This window comes from Apus apus, chromosome 3 (genome assembly GCF_020740795.1).
Source record: "Apus apus isolate bApuApu2 chromosome 3, bApuApu2.pri.cur, whole genome shotgun sequence".
NCBI lineage: Eukaryota > Metazoa > Chordata > Aves > Apodiformes > Apodidae > Apus > Apus apus.
Genome location: NC_067284.1, coordinates 93,138,666 through 93,166,143, shown reverse-complemented (window position 1 = coordinate 93,166,143; position 27,478 = coordinate 93,138,666). Strand labels below are relative to the sequence as shown.

At 39.8% G+C, this 27,478-nt stretch overlaps 1 protein-coding gene across 1 annotated transcript in view; it reads right to left on the bottom strand.

Moving 5' to 3' along the window:
• PLG (plasminogen) overlaps positions 1-27,478 on the bottom strand; it is a 60,873-nt gene that overhangs the window by 13,807 nt on the left and 19,588 nt on the right. Inside the window, exons 15-23 of the mRNA XM_051615053.1 lie at positions 26,477-26,551; positions 25,792-25,932; positions 23,412-23,518; positions 21,438-21,583; positions 20,281-20,436; positions 9,845-9,941; positions 6,451-6,586; positions 5,342-5,448; positions 908-1,022 (exon numbers count right to left, since the gene is read on the bottom strand). Coding sequence (XP_051471013.1) covers positions 908-1,022; positions 5,342-5,448; positions 6,451-6,586; positions 9,845-9,941; positions 20,281-20,436; positions 21,438-21,583; positions 23,412-23,518; positions 25,792-25,932; positions 26,477-26,551 — 1,080 coding nt within the window. The remainder of the gene's footprint in view (positions 1-907; positions 1,023-5,341; positions 5,449-6,450; positions 6,587-9,844; positions 9,942-20,280; positions 20,437-21,437; positions 21,584-23,411; positions 23,519-25,791; positions 25,933-26,476; positions 26,552-27,478) is intronic.

Sequence of the window (27,478 nt, the reverse complement as noted above, 5' to 3'; positions counted from 1 at the left end):
TTAAATGTGATTAGAGAATAAGGAAGACATCCCCACTGTTCAGCTGAGGACTCCGAATGTGAAATCTTTATTTGAGGAGCACTTTTTAGTAGTTGTTAAATAGAAGTCTCCTAATTGCGTCTGTGTGCCATTGTTGAGGAATTATAACTGCCATAGGTATTGACTTGGGGAAATACGGTTCCTCTAAGGCCAGGCACATCTTTAATACTTGCATTTACTCCAGCTGTTTATAGTTTCCAGTAACTTATTTCTCAGCCAACGTACTTTTTAGTGTTCAGAGAAGTGTCTCCTCTGGGACATGTTCCCTGGGGAGATATTTGCTGAAATGGGAGAGTTCTCTGTAACCTGAATGCTGTGCCATCTCAATAGAAGGTTACTAAATAAACTCAGTTTGATATTTTTTGATTGAATAAAAAAAACCTTGACCTGTTGTCTGTGGATTCACTGATAAAATGATGTACCTCTATCTCATCTGCCACGTGTTATGCCTTTAGCCAAAAGAACTTCTTGCCCTGGTGAAATTAATGGAAAATTCTTATTTCAACAGAACCAGGTCCTTCCCTGTCAAGCATCTTGTTAACGTAAGGATGACAAAACTTAAATACAACTGACAAGACCCATCATTGCAGGACTCTGTGTTTCAAGTCAGAGAATTATCTTATTCAGGATAAATGTCAGTGTGCTAGGTTAACAGTCAGAGTGCTAGGATAATGTTTGGATTTGATGACTTTAAAGCTCTTTTCCAACCAAAATTAATCTATGATTCTATTCTATTTTAAGTGTAGGAAAATATGTTGTACAAAGATATTGAACACCAAACAAATTGCTTATAAGGGTACTTAGCACATATAAATGGCTTAGCAAAATTTCAGAAAAAAACATCTAAACATATATGAGAATGTCTTACTTTGGTTTATGGGGTGCATTATCAGACCACTTCTGGCATGGCACACCATTCTGAGTTTTAGCTTCTGTTCCTCTGTAATCCACCCCTTTTCCCTTCTTGCATTCTAGAAGGTAAACTGAAATTATATGCTCTCAATTAACCAGTAACACATCAATTTGATTTATACAAAATCTATTTTCATGCTCATACATTTAAATAGATTTGGTCACATTTTTACTTTCTTATGCCATTAAATTGACAGCTCACTCTGTAAAAGCCTACTAGTTATCTGATGTTTAAACTGAATTAATTAGTATTGAAAAAATCTGTGTGAAAGCCAGAAACCTCCAAAGCAGTATTCCAGAGAAATGTGTAACAAAATGCAGTTCTTTTGAGAACATACTATAGTAGATTTAAATAATAAAATATGCCTTTAGCATTTAAATAAGCACTGTAACTCTTTTCATTGCCTCCTATGATGTTATTACAGTTAACCACAGTAATTAAAATCAAACCTTTAAAGAGAACCACCTGAATTCAGTTGAAGATGACAGCAGGACAGAATCCCAGATACATACACACTTTACCAGGTAAAATAGGCAATTTTTTTTAAGTTCATACAAATATGGATTACATTATTTCATTAAAGTTCACCATGTCATGAATGAGATTTAATTAATTTACAATATCTTAAAACAATCACTCTCTGCTGTACAATATAAAATGGATCATTTGTTGAAGGTGCATATCAATCTCTTTTTGTACTCTTAGATTTTGGAACTCCATAGTACCTTCATGAAAAAAAGAAAAAGGAGGAGTGAAAGAATTAATAATAAAATCCTGTTTTCATGTAAGTCAAGGGGAATTTTAACGCTGAATAAATGTGGGTTTTGTATCCGTAGCCTTTAAAGCATTAAATGGTTTTAAATTATTTATCATTAAATTAAATGAGAACTGAATGCTCAATGATGTCACTTTTTTTTTTTTTTTCCAGGAGAAAAGAGCAATCATGACCCCATTGCAGCCTTTAAAATTTTCCTGGAAGGACTGAACCTTTTCCAGCAAAGAACTGGCGCCTGCCAGAGAACAGCAGGCTTAACAATGGGCCTGATCTTGACACGTTCCCTCAGACCTTGTCTATCAGCAGTTTTGGGACAGTCACTGCCAGGCAACATATCCTCTGCCTCAGAAAACTAACCAGGAAACTCATTTGACATTTCTTTATGCACAGGGCATATTTCATCAGACAGTGTCTCCTTTTGAGCTGCGATGAAGCAGGCTGTCTCTTAGGTTGTGACCTAGCTTGTCTTGGTGTTTTTAAGTAGTGTTCAAATCAGACATTTGTGGACACCCAGTTTTGCATCAGCTTTTCACAGCATCAAAGTTATATCAAAGTTGACATACAAGCAGAAGATTAACATAAATCTGGGGAAATAGTGTTGTTTGACACACATCTGTCTTGTAAAAAGTGAAAAGAATTAGTATTTGAATCTGAAATAAGGTCCAGCTCTTCTGTGGGCTGATAGGGAGGTTAGATCTGAATTTATAGATCTTCCCTTAGACATGTCTTTATTTCAAGGCATATATATTGGCAAGTTTACACTAGAAACTTAGCTGGAAGCCATTTGGATACCTCAAACAATTTTGCAATAAATTAACATAAAAACCCCCCAAAACCGAATCAGTCAAGTGCTGACTCTTTTTGTTTGCATAAACTTTTGACCGTTTATATAACCTTTAGGTTGTTGGGTTTTTTCTGTCTGATGACAAATAACTAACTTAGATCCCCAAACTCAGCCCATGTCCCTTGGGTTAACCATTTACAAACAGATATATGGGTAACAATTGCCAAATGTTAGCTTTAATTCTTATTACCTTTTCTATATACCAGAGAAGGTTAACTTTCTCTTTTGTAGCACATAAGATAGAAAAAATATTTTTTAAAACTGTGAATTTTATACTGTGAATTGTCATACTTTTCTTTGAACACAATGTTAAAAAGCAGTTAGGTCTCATCAAGTAATTACTTAATCTAAAAAAAAAAGTTGGTTTCAGTAATAGTATTGCAAAGCATCTGCACATCTGAGAGGAATTTCCTTGAACTGTCAGGACAGCAGCAGCTGTTGGAGAGAGTGGTGTCACCTGCCTGTGTAAAAGCTACATTTTCCTTTCTGTTCTGTAAAAATAGATTAAATTATTGTCAACATTAGGACAGACACATAATTATTTGAGACTGTCTGCAAATGAATAGGCCTTGTTTTCATGTTCATGATACCTAGGTCCATCTTTTGTTTTCTCTGAGTAGATGTGCAATTTTTTGACATTTCCGTTACATGAAGCTACAGATTTTCACACTTGTACTAATGGGTTCTGCTTTTCAGCAAACTAAAATCCATGCCTATAACCTCAAAAGGCTTGAAAGGATGCCATAACAAATCCTTACTGCATATTGCAATACTCCCATCCAGTTTCTAACTTCAGCAAATTCAAGGGATGTCTCAAAAATAAACCAGAAATACAGTCTAGCTCCTGAACATAGTACTGAAGCAAAACCAGTAGAGATTATTTACAGGGCAGTTATTTGTTCAGTCTTTAAAATTTGCTACTTGGCAATTGATCCATTCAGTTTTCCTTCTACAATGGAAAATGCAGAAGATTTCTTGGCATTACTTAATCATGATTCAAGAAAATTCCCAGCAGTTTCTGGATAGATATATAAAAAATCTTATGTTCAATACATCAAATTACCTAGCAGTTTTATACATATATAAAAAGAAGCAAGCAAGCAAACAAGAAAGAAAGAAAGAAGGACAGACCGCTGGCTGTAGCCTTCAGAAAATATCAGCCTGAAAAGGACCCTCAGTGGCCTTTGGTCCAAACCCCCATAAAAAGCATGGCCAGATTCTGAGCTGTCTGAGGCTGCTTAAGCTTTGCCCAGACAATATCTGAAAGGGCAAAGGCTCTGCAGCCTCTCTGGGCAATGTGGTCCAGTGTTTACCCACTCTCCCTGTGTAAAATTATTTTCCTTAAATCCAGTGTCTGAACAAATCTCATTTAGATGCTCAGCTGCAATCCAGCTAAAGCTATTGAACTAATACACAAAATCTTCTCAGAGCAGCTATAAACATAACATTATCTTATCTTAGAATCGTTTGCAGGCCAACAGGGATGCAGTTTTGGATTCTTGACTTTTGGTTAGAAACTGACTTACTGAAACCATTGCCTGATTTGCAGCAGCTGAGAGTCTGGTTTATTTTTTATACACCTTTCTTTGTTGGAGGAGATCAACTTCTTGGTAGATACTATATTTCCCAATTTCTGAATATACTCAAAGGCATTAATGTTTTTTAAAAAGTTTCAAATCTGAAGGGCAATGTTCAGGAATTCATTTAGCACAGAACAGTAGTAATTCTAATCAAAGTTTATCACATTATCTTATATGTCTGAATGATCAGAAAGGAGATCTTTTCTCTCTTGTGTATTAGTAAAGTCAGAGAACTACACTATATTAAAAAGAAAACATTCCTTCTTCCCTCTATATAGCAAGACTTCAGTGCTTGATTATATAATTCAAAACTAGCCTTAAAACCCAGCCTTTTTCTGCAGCTGGCATCAGACAATACATTTTAAAAATAAATTATAAAAAATTGGATAGTTACAATTTCTTAAAGACAGATTTCCTATTTTCAGAAAGAATAAGCGATCCGATACACGTAAGTCACATAATCCTCATCTGTGACAAAACAGAAATAAAACATGCACAAAAGAATACAAAAATTCACCACATCAAGTAATTATACTATAAATATATAGATTAAGATAAAAGTTTCACCAAATCAATTAAGAGTACAGACATAATATAATTATATACCAATACTATAGAATTAGATAATTTTTATCTGAAACATTGTAAACACTCTAATACTTCTAACAACATGTGCAACAAAAAAAAAAGTTGAATTGAGTCCCACTCAAGTAAACTGAATTTTCTTTAGTGATACAAATTAAATTATTTGGTAGTGCCACCAGTTTTCCAGTGGGCAAGGATCTGTGTAGAAATCACTGTCAGAACAAGTAGCTCTTCCTAGAACCCTCAGCAGAGGCAGAGAAGATGCATCTATAGGTTATTGGCTGGGTTAAAAGGAGGAGAGAAGGGACCCTTCAGCCCCTCCCTTAATCTCAGCACTTTCTGCTTTGCCCAAGCAACAGTGCTCTTACCTGCCTTGTGGGCCCTAGGATTTGGGGAGCAGAAAAGATACAGGAGCACCCATCTGGGAAAAAAGATTGGTAGCACTGCTACATCAGCAATGTGGCAAAAAACAGGTGTTATGTAAGGCTTGACCCACCTACTTTGTCTGACCCCATAAAGGCTTAGCCCCTGTTTGCAAGAGGTTTATGTGAGTCCCACTGGAAAGCAAATCTTAATGAAATAATATTAAAAAGACATAGACATACTTCTTTTTTCATAAAGAACTGCATTTGTTCTTCTGAATAACACTGCTGTTTTGGTGTTCTCAGCCAGTGTTATACACTGTTGGTCTTTACTGGTGAATAAGAAGGCCCTGTTAAATTAAGAGGAGAAAGCAATGTAAGAAACAGCTGAACATGGGCATTATTTTCCTAAACTCTTTTTTTACTCTTCAGTTGTAATTTTAGCAAGCACTGCACTTCAGGGATATTTGAGTGCTGTTTCACAAATCACTGAGTATTGTAGCTCCCATTTTCAGTGGTGACTTTGACTTCTAAATCTTCATATCTCACCTAGGTTGAAAGGGAGCTACATGAACAAATTGTGACAAGGGATAAAAAAGAAGGTTTATAACTTGCCATAGACTTCACAGAACACAGTGGAGAGGAGATACGCAAAAGGGACCTTAAAATTACTTTTAAAAAAATCAGGTAGTGGTCAGTCAAGAAGCAAGACATTCTACAGTATTCAGCAGTTACCAAGGAGCAGGTAAAACACAACAACCCAGAACCTTAAATTACCTTGTGATAACTGTTCAGAGTCATTGTATGTGAAGCAATATAAGCACTTTGGAAAACACAGCCGTTTGTCTTTTCAGCAAGTACCTAGCCTGCAAGTCTGCAGAACTGGAATGGATGATGTAACCTCTACAACAGCATCTAAGATAACTCCTGACAGGTTAAGTAAGTTCTATGGCTAGCGTTTCTTAACTAAAAAAGCATCAGCAACAAGGCACTCAGTGGGTGTCCCACTCAGCTGTCCTAAATTTCCAAGCAATAAAGTATGACTCTTTATTGCAAAAGGAGTGCAAGAGCCTTAATAAACCCATGTCAAGTCAGTTTTCAGTGCTCTAATCTGTGCATCAAGATACCATGTTTTCCAATAAAAGCTCAACATAATTTTTTGATTTCTCCATTTCTGCTCTCTTCATCCATATGTCCCAGACATTCTGCATCTATACATTTTTTGTTTTTCCTTCAAAACTCAGACACACATACTCCTAACAAATCCCTCAAAAGTTCATACCACTGATAAATAAGGCAGATTGTTCAGTCGTCTGCAATGAAAGATATATACGAAAACCAGTGGAAATTACCTGCAAACAAATTTGCTTTCAGTTTCACATCGCTCTGCACATTCTTCTTCACTATTTGCCTTATAAATTTGCTTTCTTGGATTGAGCAGCCAAGCTCCCTCTGTTCTCACGTAGTTGTCCAGTACGTCTCCTTGCACTAAAAGGAGAAGCATAAAGAGGTAACAATGCTGATGTGATTTATTTCAAACTCTCATGTTAAATTATTTGTCATCTAGTTGAGTAATATCATCACTTAATTGCTGGAATACTTGGATTAATGGTGACAAAAATAGGGGTAAATTTTGCTTTCCTGGTTTGGTTAAGGGCAGCATCACTGAAAACTCCATGTAAGACAGGACAGAAAAGTGGCTTGAACAGTGCTTTGTATCATTCTGGAAGTCATAATAAGTAACACAAACCTAGGGTATAAAGTGATGGGAACAGAAAAGATGACCCAAGATGCAAAAAGAAATGAGGTGTTTCACTTCACCACTAAAGACAATAGTGACTGCTCATCCTTCGGGAGAAATGGGGCTCAGGAAGGGTGTGAAACTATGACTGTTCATTGCTGATACCTACCCATGTGGAACAATCTCAGTTTTATCAGCCACCCCATAGCTGCCTCTTTTCAAACGCTCTTTTATAATTTTTGCAAAAGCTCTGTATTGAACTTAGTAATCAAGGTAGCAGATGTTGCCCTCCGTTGCAGTCAACTAACACAAGATATTAAACAGGTAAATAAATTCACCTAGCAACCTCTGAGCTACTGCTGCAAGTGAAATACATAGGATGCTAAGAAGTAAAGCTATGCTTAGTGGTAAAATAAAAACATCTTCAAGTACAATCGCTCCTGTAAAGGACTTCGCTGTTTAATATTTTCTTTTTCTGTTACAGCTGTGAAACCTTTGACTGTTCAGCTATAGCTCACAAAACTGACTTTCATGACTTCCAGCTGCAGGGTCACAGAGTTGCATGAGTCCTGTGCTCTCTACAGTTCCTTTATCCGACAAGCATATGATCCTACTGGCAAATATTTGGCTCTGGGAGTTATCCATTCTACATGGTCTCAACCCCGAACAGATGGCTGGCTTGCTGTCTTTGCAACACATCTCAGTCCTGCTCTGTGCTCTGATTTTGTGCCTCGCTTTATGCAATTGCTGAATAAAAGGCATCCAGGGTATGAACCAGACCCTGACTTCCCACTCAGGCATGACAGTCATGCTGAAGAGAGGAACTTCTTCTTCCTTCGTCTCCTTCTGACCCTTCTTTTTCTCAGCCATAGCCTAATGCCAGTGGGAGTGACAAAAAGCAGCCTGGTCCCACCCAGACCCCCAGCCTGCGACCGGGGGGCTCTACAGGGATGGTTAGTGAAATGTCTTTCAGGAAGGCAACTACTCCTCCCTTTCCTAACACTGTTTTGTAGTGTGAAGTAGGCTCAAATGCCTCCTGCTACAGACTAATTTCTTCACCTTCATGCTAGCTCAGCCTGCAACTATTTTCTGTAAGATCATTTTGCACCTACAAGATGGAGCTGAGAAAACAGGCCCAAACACCAATTTATGCTTCCTCTCATGCCATTGCAAATCTAGAGGTGTTACTGGAGGGCTTTTTCTGCATGTAAGTAGGGAAGAGTTTGGCCCTAAGGGTGGACAGTTTAACAGTATGCATGAAAGAAAAGGATAGCTGCTAAAAAAAACAAAAACAAAACAAAAAACCAAACCAAACCAAACAACAAACAAACAAACAAAAACAAAACAAAAAAACCCAAACCAAAAGAAAAAAGATTACAATAAGATTCCATGTGGCAGGCTCAGGAATCACTGATTCTATTACTTGTTTCAAAAGGAAAATGACATTAAGAAGAAATAAGTTTTGACAGTAAACATTAAACTAGGTTAAAACAATATCATAGGGATGCTGCAATGCTCTCCACAAGGACAAGAAATACAAGTAAAGAATTCCTATTATGGTACAGCTTCTATGCAACCTTAATTCTGTTCTGACACCTTGCAATAATATTGTAATTATAATTGCAGCATTTGATTTTTAAAATGTTGACAGGGTCATAATTGATTTGAGTAATAAAAATATTTCCTCCCTTTTCTGTTATAATTACATGACTAGGTATAATATTTTAGTGACAGAAATAAAAGAAAATAAATATATGCAGGCTTAATAAAAATGCAGCAGTTTTTATTACTGTCACTTTTCTTACATCTATGGAATTTTTCAGTGTTAGAAAGATGTATTACTGCCTTATTCAGAAATGCAAGTATTTACCACCATCTGATAAAGGATTTGCAAATAAAAGCAGAGTGTTGCAGACAAAAGCCCCAATCCTATGTTTTCCTCTCCTGTATCAAATTCTTACTTATTTGAGAAGATTAGTTTATTTTAATGATGTCTTTCCTCTGCAAAAACAAAGCTTAGAAAATAGAATTTAAATTAAGATGATCATTATTCAAATTAAATAATATCTAGAATTTTCTTTTATGCTGAGCACTTCTCTAATACTTATAGTGAAAATCTATCCATACATTTTTCTTTTACTTTTTTTATATATTAGAACTACATGTGTAAATTGCTTGTGTGTTATGGGGTGTTTTTTTATGTGTGTTGGCACACTCAGAACCATGTTTCTAATTGCAACCACAACAGGCTGTGTAGTCATAGAAAAGGCCTGAAAGAAGATAAGCCACCTGAATCCCACAGTTCATTGAAGTTTAAGGTTTTCAGGATAGAGAATATATATTCAAATTTTCTGTAAGAATACTAAACCCTGTAAAGAGCCTTACATAGTTCTTGTATGTTACAAATTATTTTATATTATCTTCCACAAAAAGTCTTGCAGCACCAAAAATACTGCAGAAACTAATACTGAGCAGATTTTGGCCTCCCTATCACATGGAAAGAATAATTTCCTGTTAAGATTGTGGTTATGTAAAGGACTGAAACTCTCTAGTGCATAGAACATTTTTTTCTTTTCTTTGTGGTTTTGTTTTTCACAATGATGACACATTTTCAGTCAAAGCAAGGATCACAGAACTTGGCAATAACAGAGAAAAGAAACAATGCTAGGATAAAAAAGCTGCTGATAAAAAGCCCTGCCCGTAGCAAGCCTTCACTAGGCTGCTTTCCAAGAGTGCCCCCATTTCTGGCCATGAGGTACATTCTCAGGGAGCCATTAGATCCCCACACAGACACAAAGGCTGTTGCTTTTCTGATGTCTCTAAAGAACACAACACTGGAGCTACCATAGCTCTTGCTTTGTTCAGCAGCAGCTCTCTCTGGCCAGTGAGCCCCAACTCCAGGTAAGTGGTGACACTGAGATCTGGGAACCTGCCTTCACCAAATGGAGCTTGAAAGCATTTGGCTTCCATATCATCTAGGCAAGCAGACGGCAAGGGAGTCTTACCTGAGCTGAGCAAGAAAAGAAAGAGAAAGGCAGCTTTGCTAATCTCCATTGTGGCCCAGCTGGCGGGTGCTGGAGGTTGTGTGTGCTGGTGCACAAAGTTTTATTGACTCGCACTGGAGTGAGGCAGCATCAAACAAACAAGGCAGGTAAGTTCAGTTAATGATTCTCCCATGCTGTGACCCCCTTTGCTGTGGTGTGGCCATTCAAGCAACCTTGAATTGAGTGGATTACCAAATCAGACTCAATCATTTGTTCGGGATGCTGGGAAATGTGAAGACACTCTCTTGTTTTGCTGGGCATGTTTTGTTCTGAAATGGTTAGGTTGTTCTATACTAGAGAATAGAGATGAATGAATCACAGAATCACAGAATGCTAGGGGTTGGAAGGAACCTCTGGAGATCATCATGTACAACCTGCCTGCCAGTGCAGGACTGAATCTAGGGCAGGTCACTCAGAAATGTGACCGATAAGTCTTAAAAGTCTCCAGAGAGGGAGACTCCACAGTCTCTCTGGGCAGCCAGTTCCAGTACTCTGTAACCTTTAAAGAAGTGCTTCCTCATGTTGAGGTGGAACTTCCTACTCTAGCTTGAATCCATTGCCCCTTGTCCTATCACAGGGCACAAGTAAAAAGAGGTTGTCCCTTCTTTCTTGACACCCAGCCCACATATATTTATACACATTAATTAGATCCCCTCTCAGTCTTCTCCTCTCCAGACCAAAAAGCCCCAGGCCTCTCAGCCTTTCCTCATAATGCAGGTGTTCCAGTCCATTAATCATCCTTGAAGTTGCTGGAAAGCATGGGAAATCATGTGTCCAGGCAGAATTTGAATTTCTCCTGACATTACAGTCCCAACAGTGACTTCAGGTTACAAACCTGTATTGATTTATAAGGACCAACATCCATTTAACCTCAGGGTAAGGACAATTATCAGATCCAGACAATATTAACTCTGTAAAATAGTTTATTAGCAATAGTAATTATAATAATAGATTATTACTACTTTTTAATTAAAAAATTCCTTCTCTCCTATGTTGCCTTGATCTAGGCTTTTCTTTTTCAATTTTATTTGAGAGTAAGAGTTTTTTTTAGCAAGAACATAACTTTAGGTTTAAGACCCATAGATAGCTATTTAGTGCTCTTCCTTACCAGACATTTGACCTCATACTGCGTGCATAAACTCATCCAGTGAGGTGTCAGACTTTGCTCGTCCATGTGTTATCCTGATTTCAACATCAGCTCACTCTGCATTTCCCATGCAGCCTTTGGCTTAGAAAAATCTGCACTGCAGCACCATTTAATGACTTCTCCTGCATGTTAGGTCACTGGTGTTGCTTCAAAACAACTTGCCAAATCAAATGTGCTAGTGAATCATCAGAGGAGGAGGGGGCTGAACACTTGGTGAGTAAAACAGGAGTGAATAGGTGCTGCTGGGTCATGAGGTTCAGTCTTCTGCAACTGAAGGCAAAAAGTTCGTAGAATCATGAGTTCCCGCTAAAAACTAGGGCAGCTGTCCATTTCCTTGCTGTCCTGCTTTCCTGAAGTTGTAATTGCGTTGTACTGAGGGCTTGGGATAAAACTAGGGATGCAGGAGTAAATATGTGAAGGAGGCGTTCTAGTATGGGAACCAGATTAGCTGCTATTTTATAGCTCATGAAAAATCTAGAGCTGATCCTGCTTGTAGTCCTAAGGTATTTTTCTCCCATAGGGTGCTGTAATACCATGTTACCTGGATGCCTTCTGTGCTTGAAGCTGCTTTAATGCAACTTGTGAACAACAACAAAAGCATGGGGTATCTGTAGAGGCTTGGGAGACCACTACAGGGAAACAAAGTAGATGTGCCCAAGAGAGGAGATGGACTCAGTTCGCAGAAACACTTGAAGAGTGAAAGAGAAAAGGGGTTGGATACTGGGCAGTTATATGTGAGATCAGGCTTATTGAATTTTAGGAACATTTACTCACTGGGACAAAAGGATAAAACGAAGGAGTAGAATACAAAGTAGGCTTCACTAGCAAGCAGCCTTTTGAGAACTGCTCAAGTCTGGTTTAGCACCACATTTTTTACAATCTAAACTCCAATTTAAATTTTCATTCCAGGTCCTCAGTTGCCTCTCTACTGCTCCATACCCCCAGAACTCCTGACCACTATCTTGTCACCAGCCACAGCCAGCATCTGCTTGCTAATCCCTATGCCTTCTTCACATCAGATATTATCAGATACTGTTTTTTCCTTACTCCAATGTAAAATTTGTTTTCTGCACAACCCTGCCCTCTCTAGTATTTCTAACACCTTCTCCATCTTTTTGTATCGCTCCTTTCCACTGAGGTATTCTCTGGGTTGCAGTGCTATGGTACACACCTGGTGGATAAAGACTAAGAAAAAAGCTGCATATGTGGATTACATGCAGCTGTTTCTCCTGACAGGAAAGGTTTGAAAAGCCTTGAGTTTCAACTGAGTGTGTAAAACTCTTTGACACACACAATGCTTTAGAGGTTTTAATGAGATTGTATTTTCCTACAGGAGTTCAAAATCAAAGGAGCCAAAAAAATTGTGGTAATCAGAAGTATGTCCAGGATAATTTGGGACTATCTGCATGCATCATGTACCAAGTACTGTTTTGCAAGCTCTCCTTATGTTACAGGTCCTCATATACTCCTTCAGATTTACAGCAGTTGTCACTTTTAGACTTGGGTGTGGTTCTCTCAGTTCTGTTGCCTTGAACCTGTTTAAAATGCATCCATTTCAGTGGGTTGCATTTATTTCTAAGGAATAGAAAGAAAACTTTTATTGCCATTTCTTTCAAAGACAACAGTGCAGATTTGGAGAAATGTTCATTTCTGTCTTAATGGATCTGATCCTGGAAAGATGTACTTGGGGATATTGTCAACAACTGATCCTGTTACAAAAATGCTCATTCTGCAAGCTTTCCATAAGAAAATGTCAAAACAGAAAAAGCATTCTTCATCTGCCAGACTGGCACTCCTCATTGCTGTCTTGTGACAAACACGTGACCTCTCAAGACACCATATTTGAAAGGATCTCTTATAAACTGTTGACTTATCTATCTCCTTTTGTGCCTTTCCTCTTTTCCCTCATAGACCCACACAGTGTCTAAATCTTTTTGCATTTCTGGGCTTGTGGTGTTTGTTCTCATTTATTTGACCACTGTGAGGCCAACCGTAGGTAGAAGTTTATCAGATCTTATTTCAGAGTCAGGGTAAATTAGTTAGCACAGTGGTTAAAATATAAACAACAGTAGGAGGCTTTTTAAATAGAAGTTGAACCTTGAAATTGGGTTTACTGTAAGCTCAGGAAAACGTCCTGGAAAAGAAATTGCAAACAATGTCAAAACATAGGTCACACCTTAGTGAATAAATTCAAATAAACATTATCTCCCTAAATTTCAGAAAAAAAAAAAAAGTCAGAAAACAACCACTTAAGTATCAATTATTTGCTAAGAGGAGAAAGGACCAAAGGCAAGATTCTGTGGCTTGGACAGGAATGTCTCAAAGGGCAGCTGTAAGGAAGGGCACAACTGCAAGACTGGGGTGAACATGAGCTAAAGGAGCTCATTTAAGAGCTCCAAAGGGTAATGCTATGATGTAGATCCATAGGTAGTTAGGAAATGCTTACTTTTCAAAATCAACCATAACAAGTGACAAAAGTGAGTATTACCTAGCCCTGATTCACAGAGCCAGAGGGCACTTTGGGCAGTGACCCCAGAGGGAGAATGAGGGTGGCTTCTAATGGCAGGAGCTGCTGCAGGTAAGGTGGGAAGGGGTTCAGGAAAGAAAAAGGTATCCGAGTTAAAAATAAATTCTGTCCTTGCTCTAGACGTGAAGGAGCACAGAGGGCAGAATATCAGGTAGATAAGCCCATCTCTGGAATTTCTGGCCATAGACACTAATGTATCCAAGGAAAGTAAAGTGGTGGTGACAGTAAAAAGACACAGAGAGAATGCTCTTCCAGTACTGAAAGTTTTAGCTTTTGAAATCTGAATTTATTCTGGCTGCTGCCAAATATAGGAAAACAGCACACTGAAGTCAGACAGACATCTAAGAAGCAGAGCAGCTGCGAAGTGAGCAAACCGAGTGTCATCTTTATAGTAGAAAGATGTAAAGGTTTCTGTGTTTCTGAAAATATATCTGGAAAAAGAGAGGCCCTGCAATTGCCTTTAAAAGATCTGTGAAGAGCATTAATGCCCTAGAGAATCTGACAGCAACCTTTACCGGAGGAGATTAAGAGAAAATGCAGTTCTTTCCCATGCCTTAAAAGTAAGCAGCTGAATAGTGAATTCAGCTGTAAATACTTAGAAATAGCATCCAGTTCATCTGTCGTGGCATTTAGCATGCACTGTGCTAGAACTCTTCGTACAAGTGGAACAATTTTATCATGCCACTGTTAGGTAGGAGGGCAAAAGCATTCCCCATGTCCTAGACAAAGGGTTTTGGAAAAACCATAGTCAAGCTGAAGGATGGCTTTCAGCAGAGTGACAAGGTGAGCAGCTTGGAGTCCTGCCTGAGTGGCCCAGTGTGTAATGCCCTGCAGTAACACTGCTTGGCGCAATGGTTCAGCAAAACCACTGTGGTGATCTGCTGTAGCCTAATTCCACATTTCAGTTAGTGGGAGCACGTGCCCTTGTTATAAATTGAGGTCCAATAATTGACAGGAATCAGTCCTATTAATCAAATTAGTTTATTAAGCAAGCGGCAGCAAACAAAACAGCGCTGGGCGGCCGGGGGAGTCTTTGCTCCGCCAGCGGCGCGCACCCACTTCCCGAAAGTAGCTGATTATATACTCTTCTGGTTCCCGTATATGTGTCATCCCTGGTATATTCTGTGTCTGAGTGACGTGTTGCTAGGGGGTCGGTCTTATCTCACCTCCTGGTGGTCGTGAGGCCGAAGGTTCCTCATCTTCATCGGTGTCCTATGGGTGACCCTTTACAGCTTATCGCACAATTTAACTCTTTGAAGTGTTAAAGCACACCAGATATCTGTGATTCAGATAACATTGTAAGTTTTTACAAGCCTTTAAGAAAACCTGATTTGATTAACAAACTGGATTTTATTTATTACACCCTGTACATAAGATTATCCTTTCTTGGTTTTGTTATTCTCATACTGCACAGTGATCGCCTGCCTGTGAGTGCCATCACCCTTTACATGTGGGGCTGCACAACAGAACTGGAGAAGCAACGTATAATAGGGCCTGAAATTCAAGCTGTAAGTCTGTTTTTCTTTTTATTCTGTTTTCTTTTTGGAAGAGTCTACAAGAAATTGAATAACAGGTCTGAGGCATGTCAAAGACTGGTGCCTGGCAGGTCATGGCTATATATTTTTTCAGGTTTAGCAGGCAAGTAGTTCCTTAAGGTAAGGCTGCCCTAAATCACAGGACTCAGCTGGGACTGCTGTTCTGGAGCCCATGCAGAGGGAGGGTTGTTGAGCTCTTATCAGTCTTTCCTCTCACACATAATAATGGAGCAGCTTAACCCTTTAATTGCTCTATTTATAATGTTTGGTGTTGCTGGGGTGTCCCTGGATGAGGGTGAGCGCTATTTGGCAGCAGAATGTTGAAGACAAAATAAAGAAGCATAATCACTACTCCACTTCTGTTTAGAAAAGCAGAGGAAAGAATGTGTGGAAAACATTTGGTAATATGGTCAAGAGATTTTGCACTTACCCAACAGTTGCCCAAGTGTCTCCAAAGACCCTAGAAAACAGCTGCTATTTGTAAGGTGTTGTTCTGGTATTTTTCTACACGCTTACACAGTTATATACAATGATCCCTGCAGCAGTGTATTGTTTAATGATGGCTCCAGCATCTGAGAACTGGTGGTGAAATCAGCTGTCTAGAAATGCCACTGAAATAGCAGTGTTAATAGCTCCTCGGTTCTATGACATTTTCAGAAAAGAGGGACAAGCAATCTCCACTTTCCACACAATGTACATATTGAAGTTACCAGTGCAGTTTGTGTTTCTTGCTTACATGTAGGTTTATTTCTGTGCTTGTTCTTGACTCATCAACTTGCATAAAGGAAGGACAGTCTAACCAGTTTAATCTTAGGAAATAAAATGCTAAAAGGGCAAGGCAGCTGTTGTGGCACGAGTAGGGCAGCCCAGGGAGATTCAGATCGGACCCCCTTGCTTTCTAAACTCCCTCTGCGAGAGGAGCCTCGTGTGGCTGGATCCCACCTTTGTCTCAGACCTGGCCCTTCCAGGGAGAGTGATTCAAATGTCACAGTCTGAGGAAATGCTTGACCATCCAGTACCCCTTGATCAGATTAAGATGAAATAACACTCAAGGTCTGTATTTGAATATTAGGCTTACTTAAAGCTATAGAAGGAATATGGATACTTCAATTATTATCTTAGGCTGCACGATCATAAAGGCTGACAATTAGATCACAAGAGTACAATACCTATATGTTTAAGCTGCACAACCTGAGAAAAAAACATCTTTAGGCCTTGTGTTACTTAGTGATGATAGGAAGGAAGAGTGAGAGAGAGAGAGCGAGAGAGAGAGAGTAGGAGAAGAAAAGTTTATAGAGAGATAGATAATAGAATGTCACCAGTCCTGGATCCAGAGTTGGGCCAGCCAATGGGGTTGGTGTCAGTGAGGCTCCCCAAGCCCACCAGTGCAGCCCCATTTTATAGACCTAGTTTCCTTGTTTCGCAAGGATGAGCAAGTGTGTTTGGGTCATAAGCCTGAGCAGCTGGAGAGGACCTGCCCCTCTGCCCCTCCATCCTTGTCTCAGTGGCTGTACATGCAGCTTCAGGTCATATGCAGACCATCAGTGCAGTCTCCATCCTCTCAGGCAGGTCTTTTGGGATGTAAACAAGCCTTTGTTTAGGGGTTACAATGGGGTTTCAATTTCACCAATTCCAGCACCTATAGGTCCTGAGGGCTGGTCCCTCACAACAGCAAATGATGGTGTTACATTCCATTCAAGGCTCTGTGGAATGGGATCAGTTCAAGCCACTTAAGTCAATGAGATTTTCAACAATAAGTCAGTGAAGTGAGAATATCACCTTCAGATTTGATTTAGTATTTTGGCAGGTGTGTGTGTGCATGTGTGTGTGTCTGTGTGTGTGAGTATAACATACAATAAGCTGTTCTTTGTTCACATGCAGTTTATAAGTGTTTATGGTGGTTGCAGTTTAATAGATGTTGTATAAAAATGCTTTATTCTTTAATAATTTTATGTCCCTATGCAGACAGACCACACCATTAGATTCCACAACTTGCATATGCTGGAGGCAGTATTGGAAAGGTTGTTCGTTTGCTCCCACATATGACTCTCATGTAAACTCCAGAGCTCAGATCAGGAAATTTGCTTTAGAAATCATGTGAGATTTGCTGATCAGTTCTATTGTTTGATCCTATTATATTTTAACTCAAAGTAAATTTCTGAAAGATATGCCATTTACATATCATAAATCATAGAACTATAGGGGTTGGAAAGGACCTACATATGTCATGTGTCCAAAAGACTGTAGCATATAATGTTCTATTTTTGCCATTTTTGCCAAAGAAAGTGCATAAATACAAGATGGATCACAGATGAGGTGGAAGCCAGATGAAAGTGGGGTGAAAACTTGAACAGATGATGCTGCGAGCAATCTTTATCACTCCTTTTTCCAAACTTGTTTTCAAAGTCTGCAACACCTTCCCTAGTTACAAACTGTCCACTAGTCCTGTAACGTGGGGTATAAGATAGCTGCTTGTAGAAAATGCAGTTCTAGCACTTAGAAAGGTTTGAAGTGCTGTAGATGTCTAGAGGCTTAAGGCACAGGAAAATAAAAAAAATGCAGTGGTACATTTGTAGGTGTGACAGAGTAAGAACATACAGTGCACAGAAGCAGACCCAAGAAGCCTGGATGAAACAAAGAGGATAATACTTGTATTTCAAGGATGCAGGGTGCCATCTGATGACCAAGTGCTGGTGTAATTATCAGAATCAGCGTCCAAGTTCATAACTTCTCTGAAAATGTATTTTCACAGTCTTAGTAGTAATGATTGCACTGTAAATATAAAAATAGATTTATTATTTAGACACTCCAAAAGACACCAGGACAGATGTCTGAGAGTAAATCAAGAATTCCCATTCTGCAAGAGGACAGCTAAAACCACAGTCATTTTCTCAGCTGGAGAAAATAGTGAAGGATTTCCAGACTGTGTTCTCATAAAATCTAAAAAAACCCTCAACCAAGTTACAAAATGACACCCAGAAAAGGCTCAAATAACCAAGTTAAAGAAGACTCAGAGAATATTGTAAAGTGAAGGGCAAAAAGAGTATTCCACCCCTGAAAACATCCTGTAGTAATAGGATGTACTGCTAATAAATCACACAGGTTCCTGGAAGAGAAATCCAGTTTCCAAATGTGATGCAAAGTGACATGAAAATTGTCATACTTTTTAGTGTCCGGGGAGAGTGACACTGATGGTCACCCCATGTCTAACCAGATAACACTGAGGTACTCTGACAAGAGTGTCCACAGACAATGGCCTTCTTAAACCTTGAAATCAAGAACAATAGCCTTTTTATGAAACAACAGGAGCATTTCAGTGACAAAAGTGTGGGGTTGTTGGGCGCCATGAGGAGTATACTGCTGCACATTCCTCTGCTACTGCCGTCTATGAGTTACAGGCAATTGTTGCCTAGGTTGGCAGATCTCCAGCAGGCACAGTTCAGCATCTACTAGCAAAAGACAGTATCAAATACCTGAAATTTTCATTAGGCAATGTCTACAGGCACTAAAAAATGGCCGACAGGCACTAAGAGAAATAGGAACAATTATTTGGTCAGGCCAGCTATTACAGACAACCTGTGCCAATGTTTTTTGAGGGAAGAGCAGCACTACTGGCAGAACTTACAAGAATAGATGGGTAATAGAAAGCAAGTGCCAGATGGCAGCAAGCCTTTCATACGCTTCAGGAAGGACTGTGGTCAACAGGTTCTGAGAGTATCCAAGTTTACTGAGCATATGACTCAAGAAATGTCTCTGGGGCTGTATTACCACAGAAGAACTAGAGAGAAAAGCACCGAGTTCTGTACTTGAGCAGAAAACTTGTGCAACTAGAGAGTGCAGCCTTTTGGTGACAGAGCAAAAGGAGCTGTTTCCAGGTTCATACTTCAGGTTTTTCTCCAACCCTGCCAAGTGGGTTGATTAAGTGAGGTGAATGGTAACAAAAGGATGCAGAAATGGCTGTAGCCTGAAACATGCTCCCCTGTAACAGCCTGATTGCACAGGAAGAAGTGGAAGAGAGTCACCACCATCTACAGCTCCCCTGTGTCAGAGCACAGGGGTCTGTAACAGTATGAGAAATGTCCTTTAAATATGGCCTGTTCCTATGGCTGCTGTGGGGATGAACAACCAAGGGCAGACTGGGTGGAAGGAGAGCAAGCATTCAGAGAGGAGGACAATATTCAGGATCTGGAAGTAATCCAAGAAAAAAATGCTTTCAAGAAAGACTGGGCTAAAGAAAGACTGGGTTCAAGAACAGCTGTTCAAACAGTATCATGATGAGCAAAGGAAATTAATGAGTGGGTCATAATGGAAACCACAAATTGATAGAGAAGATCAGGAGCACAAGAAGCCAAGCCTGGTAAGGCAAGCACCACCACTCTGACACCCAGTTTCATCTGTCCAGCCCTCTAGAACATCCTTGCCTCTTCTGGAAAAAAATTGAAAGAGCAGTTTATTTTAATTCCTGAACTCTATGTCAGGGCTGAACTGATGGTGTTGCAAGTGACAGCAGAATTTCTGTGCCTCACAAATATGTTAAACATATCACATGCCATCCAACTCATCACTTTGCCTCCTGGAGTGGATAGTAGTTTTTTCCATGCAAACATTTAATCTGGGAAGGTTAGATGATTGCACAGCCCCAGGAAGAAGCAATCCCACCAGGCCCTCATTTAGCTCCTGGCAGCGCAGGCACAGTCTAGCTTGGCCTTTTCTCACCTAAGGTAGTGGTTGGGTCTGGTTGCTACTTTCTTGTTCCTGAAGCAGCAACTGAAGGGGGAATAGTGATGGGTGCAGGGAAAAGCCTGACTCAGGATAAAGTTTCTTAAGCAGGGAAGAACTTGTACACAGAGATAGACCAACTGCTTCCTTGTACAGAGGAGAAAAGCAGGTGTTTGAACAAAGAGGAAGCCACTTTCATGAGCCAGAACACATCTCAAAAAGGAGGGGTGAAGCAGAATCCTTACAGCCACTGCCACATGCAACACGGTTGACATACCCAGGCACAACGCGCTGACAGACAGTAATAATTGGTCAACTTGGCTATTGCTTCACAATAGCTTAAATGCTTAGCCAGTAATGATATTTATTTAAGATTCTTATGAATCATTACATTTTTAAAACCATAATTGGAATGCTGTTTCTGACTCATGGACTGCTTTCCAGAAAATCTAGCCTGCATCCAGAGTCAGTGGGCAGCTATTACATTTTTGATCCAAGAAACAAAACTAGGAATTCGGACAAAAACAGGCTTTGATGGCTGAGTACAGTCCAGTCCCCAAGAGGTCACTCCATATTGGACAAATCTGCCCTTATCTTGACAAACCAGAGGTCCTCCAACTTCAGCCTAGGAAGAAGAAAAGAGAATAAGTGACTCCTTTAGCGATGGAGACACTAGATGTGCAAACAGTAAAATATTAGCAGGAATAATACTGTGGTAACCCTGAAGGTCTCAAAACATGCCTGAAGCAAGGGCTGTAGGGACAGAGAGATGTGCTGGAATAAAAAAACAGGGGGAAGAAAAAGTTGTTTCCAAATACCCAGGCCATTCCTTTGGCCTGAAGAAGAGATATCTAACAGCCAATCATGGATGTGGGAATATCCCCAGATCACTGTGAAGCCCAGTTATATACATAAAAAAGATGGTTCTCGATTTTCCACATCCTCTACCTACTCAATCCTGGACAAAATGAATATAATTTGTTATAATGCTGTTACTTAAAATCCAGACATAGCAGGAGATGAATACTTATGTCCAGTGATCTGTGCATCTATCAATTAATCCGTTGTCCACACTCTCAAAGACATCATTTTCACTGGCAGACTTGAACACCTACTCAGGCAGACCAACATTTGCTTTCTGACCCCGTCACCAAGTAGCTACCAGCTTTTTAGTTAAAAGCTCCCAATTCCATACCTTCCATTAAGAAAACAACATTTGAAAAATCTTTTCATATACTTGTGACAATTAGAACCCTGGAAGCACTTCAAGCTTTATTTAATCAAGGTATTCAACAAAGATTTGGTACAACTCCAGTCTGCAATAGAAACTCTCACTAGTTTCCCCTCTGTCTAGAGGAACAAAGGGAAGTCCAAGTGGTGTATCACAGGTTTTATCTCAGGTGGGATGGGGTATTCACAACAGTAAGCTACTAGGAGTAGGATATGCCTGAAAGAAAGGTGAAATTACCCAATGCAATTTCCCTGCTATTCTGGTTAACTGTGTGAGTGAAGAAAAAACTGTTACCTATATCTCAGTTCTAATGATTCATGCTGGAACTATTTCTGAGCCTTGAAATTACGAATTGCCATTTGACCTGCTTACACACAGAGCTAGATTATTCTTACCTCACAATTACCTATGTTTCCAGAGGTAAATCCACCACAAAATTCATTACTTTTGACACTTCCATTCAGAAATTCAGGGCGATTACATACTCTATTTTCAAGCACTGGGAATTCAACTTGTTTTAGTCTGTTGTCTGTATCAGCATCTTTATGAACAACCAAAAGATATAACAATTATAAATGGCAGCCTGGGAACTGTGCTCCAGTAATGAAAGGACAGGGATCCATCCCCAGCTCTACAACAGGCTCTGAGCTCCTTGAAGGTCTATATTAAACCATTTTTATACTTGAATCATACCTACCCTTAACAAGCAGAGGTTATTCTTTGCAAAGTGTTACAAAATGAATAAAAACAGATGCTTATTATTCTGAGCCATTGTGTCAGTTTGTAGGCTTCATTAGGGTGTAGTGGCAATGACTAGTTTCAGGGGGAATAATGTTAGCCTCGATTTACTTTACATTAATTTGAACTCTTTCAAGCCTAAATATAGTGTTTTCCAGACAAGGAGGATTTTTGTGAAGCTAAGGCTGAATTTTTGCAAAACAGTTTATTTACATATGGGGCTCTGGCTCTGCTCCCCTTCCCCTGCCATTTTCACGAACTAGTTGCATGACATGGCAGGACTCTCTTTCCTACTATCTAAATGCAACACTGGTCCGTTGATTTTTCCACCCTAACTAATGCACTTCCAGAATAAATCTTGCCAGTAGCATATTTTTTGTGGCTGTGATCACTAGAACATAGGAAGAAGCTGCCACCCTGTGGTAAACTGAACAAAAAAGAAAAAAATGCAAGGTAGGAATGGGAAAAAGGTGAGAGAAAAGCCAGTAAATACTGTCTATGCTGGAGAAAAGTCGTTCTTGATAATGTTGATGAGTTACGCTAAGAGTAAAGTGATTGTTCTTAAGTGTTATTTTCATAGCATGAACTTCATAGCAATAATGACAGAAGAAAGGGGGAAAGGTACTGCAATTTATGTGAAATGTTTTTATTGTGAAATTCAGAGACAGGGATATGTTCTGGTAATTTTTTTTTATTTTTTTTAAATCCTGTGGATGTGCAGACAGAGTGGAATCCACTCGCTTAGTTTTACAGGTGGAGTATTAATAAGGTGCTGTCTGGCAAAGTGGGTGGGAATAGCATCCCTCTCCTGTAGCTCAGCAAGGCCAACATGTGCATGTGGAAGCTGCTGGGAGACAATGAGGGCAGATGCCAGCATCACTGCTGGAGCCTGTGGGGGTGAGGAATTGCCTCTTGCTGCAGCGAAAGTGGATCAAAGAGAGCAGTGTGTTCTCAACCCTTGGCACCAGTGTAGTGAGAGGTAGGCAGAAGGAGGCCACATCACTAGTTTTTTAATGCTAGACTGTGAACAAAATTCAGGTAAGGGGTTTCCTGACATTAGAAACCTTCAGCTTGAACTTACCTTGCGTGTGCCCTAAAGCCGGCTGGATCTGAACAAGCTCTGCCTCAAAGACTCCGTAGTTTCCAGAATGCCATCTTATCTCAGATGCAAGGTCCTAAAGCTAGTGCTTGACCATATAGCTTACCTGTCTGGAATGAATGTGGTTCCCTGCAGAATGTAATGTTTAGACTACAGGAAGACAAGTGCAAGCATCATTCAAATGTTAAAAAATGGTATATGTGGAGGTCACAATTAAAGGCAGGACATTATTTGCCTTATTTGTGAAATGCAGTGTATACCTAAGATGAAGAAAGATCAAAATAGACAGAGATAAAAGGTGGTAAACTCTTAAGTCTAATTCTTCTCTCTCTTTTCTCTTGTTTAATTAACTCAGTTTGTGTAAGCAATGAGGGAGAAAAATCAAGCTCTGAGAGAAATAAAGACAGAGTATGTTGCCTGGTAATCTCTGACTTAGTTAAATCTGAAGTAAAAGGCATTTTTCAAGTCCCATGAGTGCACATGTTTTGTGATAGTATGTGAAAACCTTCCAACCGCACCAAATATGCTTTACCTCTTCTTTTTCCCCAGGCAGTTAGAAAACATACTGCATTTCTTTCTACCATCAGACTGGTTTCAGGCAAACAAACTGGTTTAACATGGTCAGTAATTGTTACAGGACTGAAAAAAAAACAAACAAAAGCATAATTAAAACATCCTTAGAAAAGTTACAATTGGCTTGTTCAGTCTTCATGCTCAGAAGGCTCTGCATGGAAATGGCATAAGGAAGGGTGGGGAAGGCAATGGTGCCTTAAAACTGTATAGATAGTTGTAGGTGGTGCCTGGTCACTTAGGATGTGTTGGTGGGCACAGTCACAGTGTGTGTTCAGGGCACAGTGCTAGAGCACGGACCTCTGGGCACCCTTGAAATAGGTAGAGAAGCGTGCGCAAGTCCAAACCCAGCCCTAGCAACCCCTGCAGGTGGTGTGAGCCTGACTTATCTCAGATCCTCCTTGCCTCAGAGGTCATGGACATTTTCAGGGACTTCGCAGATGGACGGAAGGGTGGATGAATGAGAAAGTAAGGAGACAAGGCTGAAGCAGCAGGAAATTCCTTTCTCCTCTGGTTACATGGCTGATATAATTGTGGGTGACATCATGCAAGCATCTCGAATATTACTAAATCTAGCACCTCAATAAAGTGAATACCAACATAAAACACTTCACAACAACACTGCATCTGGAAGCTTCAGCACTAGAGAAAAGCTCAATATGGAATGGACAGGGCCCTGGGAAGCAGTTCTGCAGAAGATGAAAATGTTGCATAGAGAGGTCTTTGCGTTGGACTCTGATCCCTTTCAGATGTAGATGCAAAAAGATGAGGTAGCTTCTGAAAGGTACATTGCCCTAGGAGTCAGACAAGTGAAAACAGTTTTGGTACAGTGAAAGAATGTCTGAACAAGCTGTTAAATGAGACCTATCACTGCCATGAACCTACCTTGTGAAGGTTAGTTCTGATTGTGAAAGAGAGTAAAAGTACCTGAATGAACTCCAAGTGCTTGGTTAGGGTAAAATGAATATTTATTACCTCTTTTCACGCCCAGAATGATTTTCAAAGTATATACATAGTGAGATCTTCAATATCCAATTAAAGGGAACTAAAAAATCTCCCGGTTCCTAATCAGACCATGCCAGGGCCATAAGCCCCAAGAAGAGAATGAGAGACCAAAAGGAACTGACTCGGAATCATCTTAAAATAAAGATCTTTCCGACACAAAAATCTGAATGAAACATGAATTCAGCAGTTCAGGAGGGTAGGAGATGATGCCCAGGTCCTGTGCTGAATCTACAGTTGTGCCAATGTCCTCGCCTTCTTTTTGAACTCTGTTCTCCAGCCCTCTGAAGACTTAGACGATCTCAAACCTCCACTCTCACATGATCTAATTTTGCTGGTACTATGTCTATCACAGCAACTCTGGCTCCTGTCTGGCCTGCTGGTGTCATGGTAGCCAGACAAGCATTTTTGAAAGACAGCAACGGAGTCTTGCAGCTCCTGCTTTCGTAGCATCAAGAAGCTAACTTTGTTTCTACCTGTGCTCCAAATCTGCACCAAGGAAATTCTATAGTCATCTTAAGATAAGACAGCATCTGAAAAACCTGTTGGCCTCCAAAAGGAATTGCAATGAGCAAGAGGTGACACTGGCACCTTCTCAGAGGCCTCTGATATCTGGATAGGTAAATTAACAGCGAGCAGGGAACAAAACTTCAGAAGATGTGCCATAATATGGTTGACATGACATTGAAATGGACATACAAAATCTCAGCACGCATCTGCTGAGGATTGTGGCACATAATTCACCTGGGACTAGACTTCTAATGAAACCAATGGTCCTCCTCAATAGATCTACCCTGCTTCAGGCAATTATGGTTACCAACAGGATTTTTCACTGTATCACAAGCAGGATCTGGCTAAGTCTGCAGCTCATTAAACTGGTGCACTGCCAGGGAAACTGGACCCTTCTGCTTGCTCCATGAAGCTGTGGTGCCTTCTGGCCAAAGCTTCAGCTGGGACTCACAGTCTTCAGAACTAAGCAGGAAAAACCTTGAAACAGAAGATCCTCCAGACACAACTCTGCTTTAGTTAGCCTCCACCCTCCTTGGTTCAGTGGAGCTGCTGTTAGTAGGAATTCCTCATGACAATCCCTCTAATTTTAAGTGGTCCTTGCCTTTCCTAAACTATGTAACAAGCTCACAGAGGTTGTGCCAATGGGATCATTCAGTAGGAGGGATGCTCAGAGTTCACCCTTGAACAGATGCCTAATGCTAACACACAAAAGGACTCTCATACTGTTTCATACCACCCACAACCACCCCTTAGAGCTAACTCCAGGCTAAGCTAACTTTGAACTTCAGGATAAAGGTATTAGGGTTGGAAAACTTGGACTGAAATGGTACCTGTTCAACTTCAGCAAAGCAATATCTGCTCCACTTGGTTCTTTTAATACTTTCTGAACGCTTTGGATTTGCAGGGATGGCTCTGCTGCATTGAGATTCTGTATCCCAAGAAACACCCTGTAAGAGGAAGGCTCTGTTGACCTGGAAAAAAATGACAGTGGCAAGGTTATACTTCCATACATGTAACCAGGAATGTCACTCCTACAAAATCCAGTGATTTTGCTGGAGAACTGCAATTAGCAAGATGGTCAGGCTACTGCTTCTGACCATAGATGGCCACATTTATTCTTGGGGAGAAAAGAAAATGTAGCTTTTTTAACAGTTTGATTTTTATGGTGGTGAAAATCCCATGGGCTGTAAATTATGTGGCACCTTTGCAGTGTTCACAACTCCTAAAGCCCAACAAGTCAGCTGCTTTTTCCAAGTGCAATTACCACCAGCATATCATTAGCATACTTTTTGGCAAGCTTTTGTGTGAGCAAGAGGGCAGATGACAAAAGTAACCTCAGTTGTGCTCTCGTGTTGTTTGACTGAGACAGGAGCAGAAGAAAAAAATCATCTTTCTGGCTAGAAAGACAGGAATTAAGGAGTAAATAAAGTGCCTGATGTGGTAGATCTTTCTCCTCTATTGATTTTCTCATACAGATTTTGGAAAGGCCTGTTGCTCATTCTAGGGGATACTCACGCTTGCAAGCACCGAGCTGCAGTAAGGACCCACTGTGGATGTATCAGAGTGCCAGCACAATGGTGCAGGTTGATACTAGAATAGAGAGGATAATCACATTGAGACTGCATAGTCAATTACCCACCACCTATGCTCTGCACAATGGGAAATATTAGCAAATTAACATGATGCCCCTTATTCAAATCTGTTACAAGTCATAGTTTGTCTATTGTCAATGGCAAGAGAAATCAAATACAGATTTTCAAAGGACAAGCTTTCTTTGCTCCAGAACATGAGAGACGTGAAGAGAAATTTGACACCCAGATGAAAATTTTGCAACAGAGGACTCCTGCTTTCAGGAATTTAATAAAAATAATTACATATCCTAACAATTTCATTTGTAATGTAACAGGTTTGTCTCGATGAGCAATTAACAATGGATATGTTGTTCTAACTTGTGGGATTTCTTTAGACTTTAAAACTTTTAGAATAAACCTTAGTATGAACTTTTATATTTCATAGGGATAATATTTATTATGGTAACTGTCAACAACTCTATAGAAATTTTCATTAGCCTTTCTGTAAGCACTTCTTCATCTCCTGCTCAGCCACTCTGGTCTCATTGTGACTGTGGAAATACTATGCACAATATATATATATATATATATATATATATATATATTTTTTTTATACTGAGAGATGATGGTCTTACTTCTAAAGCCTTCTAACTAGAGTGGTCACAGCATCAATTTAAACTTGAACCAGATTGGATGCTGGGTGAAAAGGGATGATCAAAATCCATTCATACACATTGCAGGTTGGTGGGTTATATTCCTGGGCTTAACTCTCCCGCTGCAGAATGGAGTTAACTGTCGTTATCCTCACTGGGAAATATTCCTTCTCCATATCAGTAAATAAAGGTGTACTTGATGTCTGCAGTTCAAGTTTGCTCTCTAGAGATCAGGAGAAGGTGAGGATTTCAGGATTCATGACCCAATAAGTAGCTGTTATCTATCATAGCAG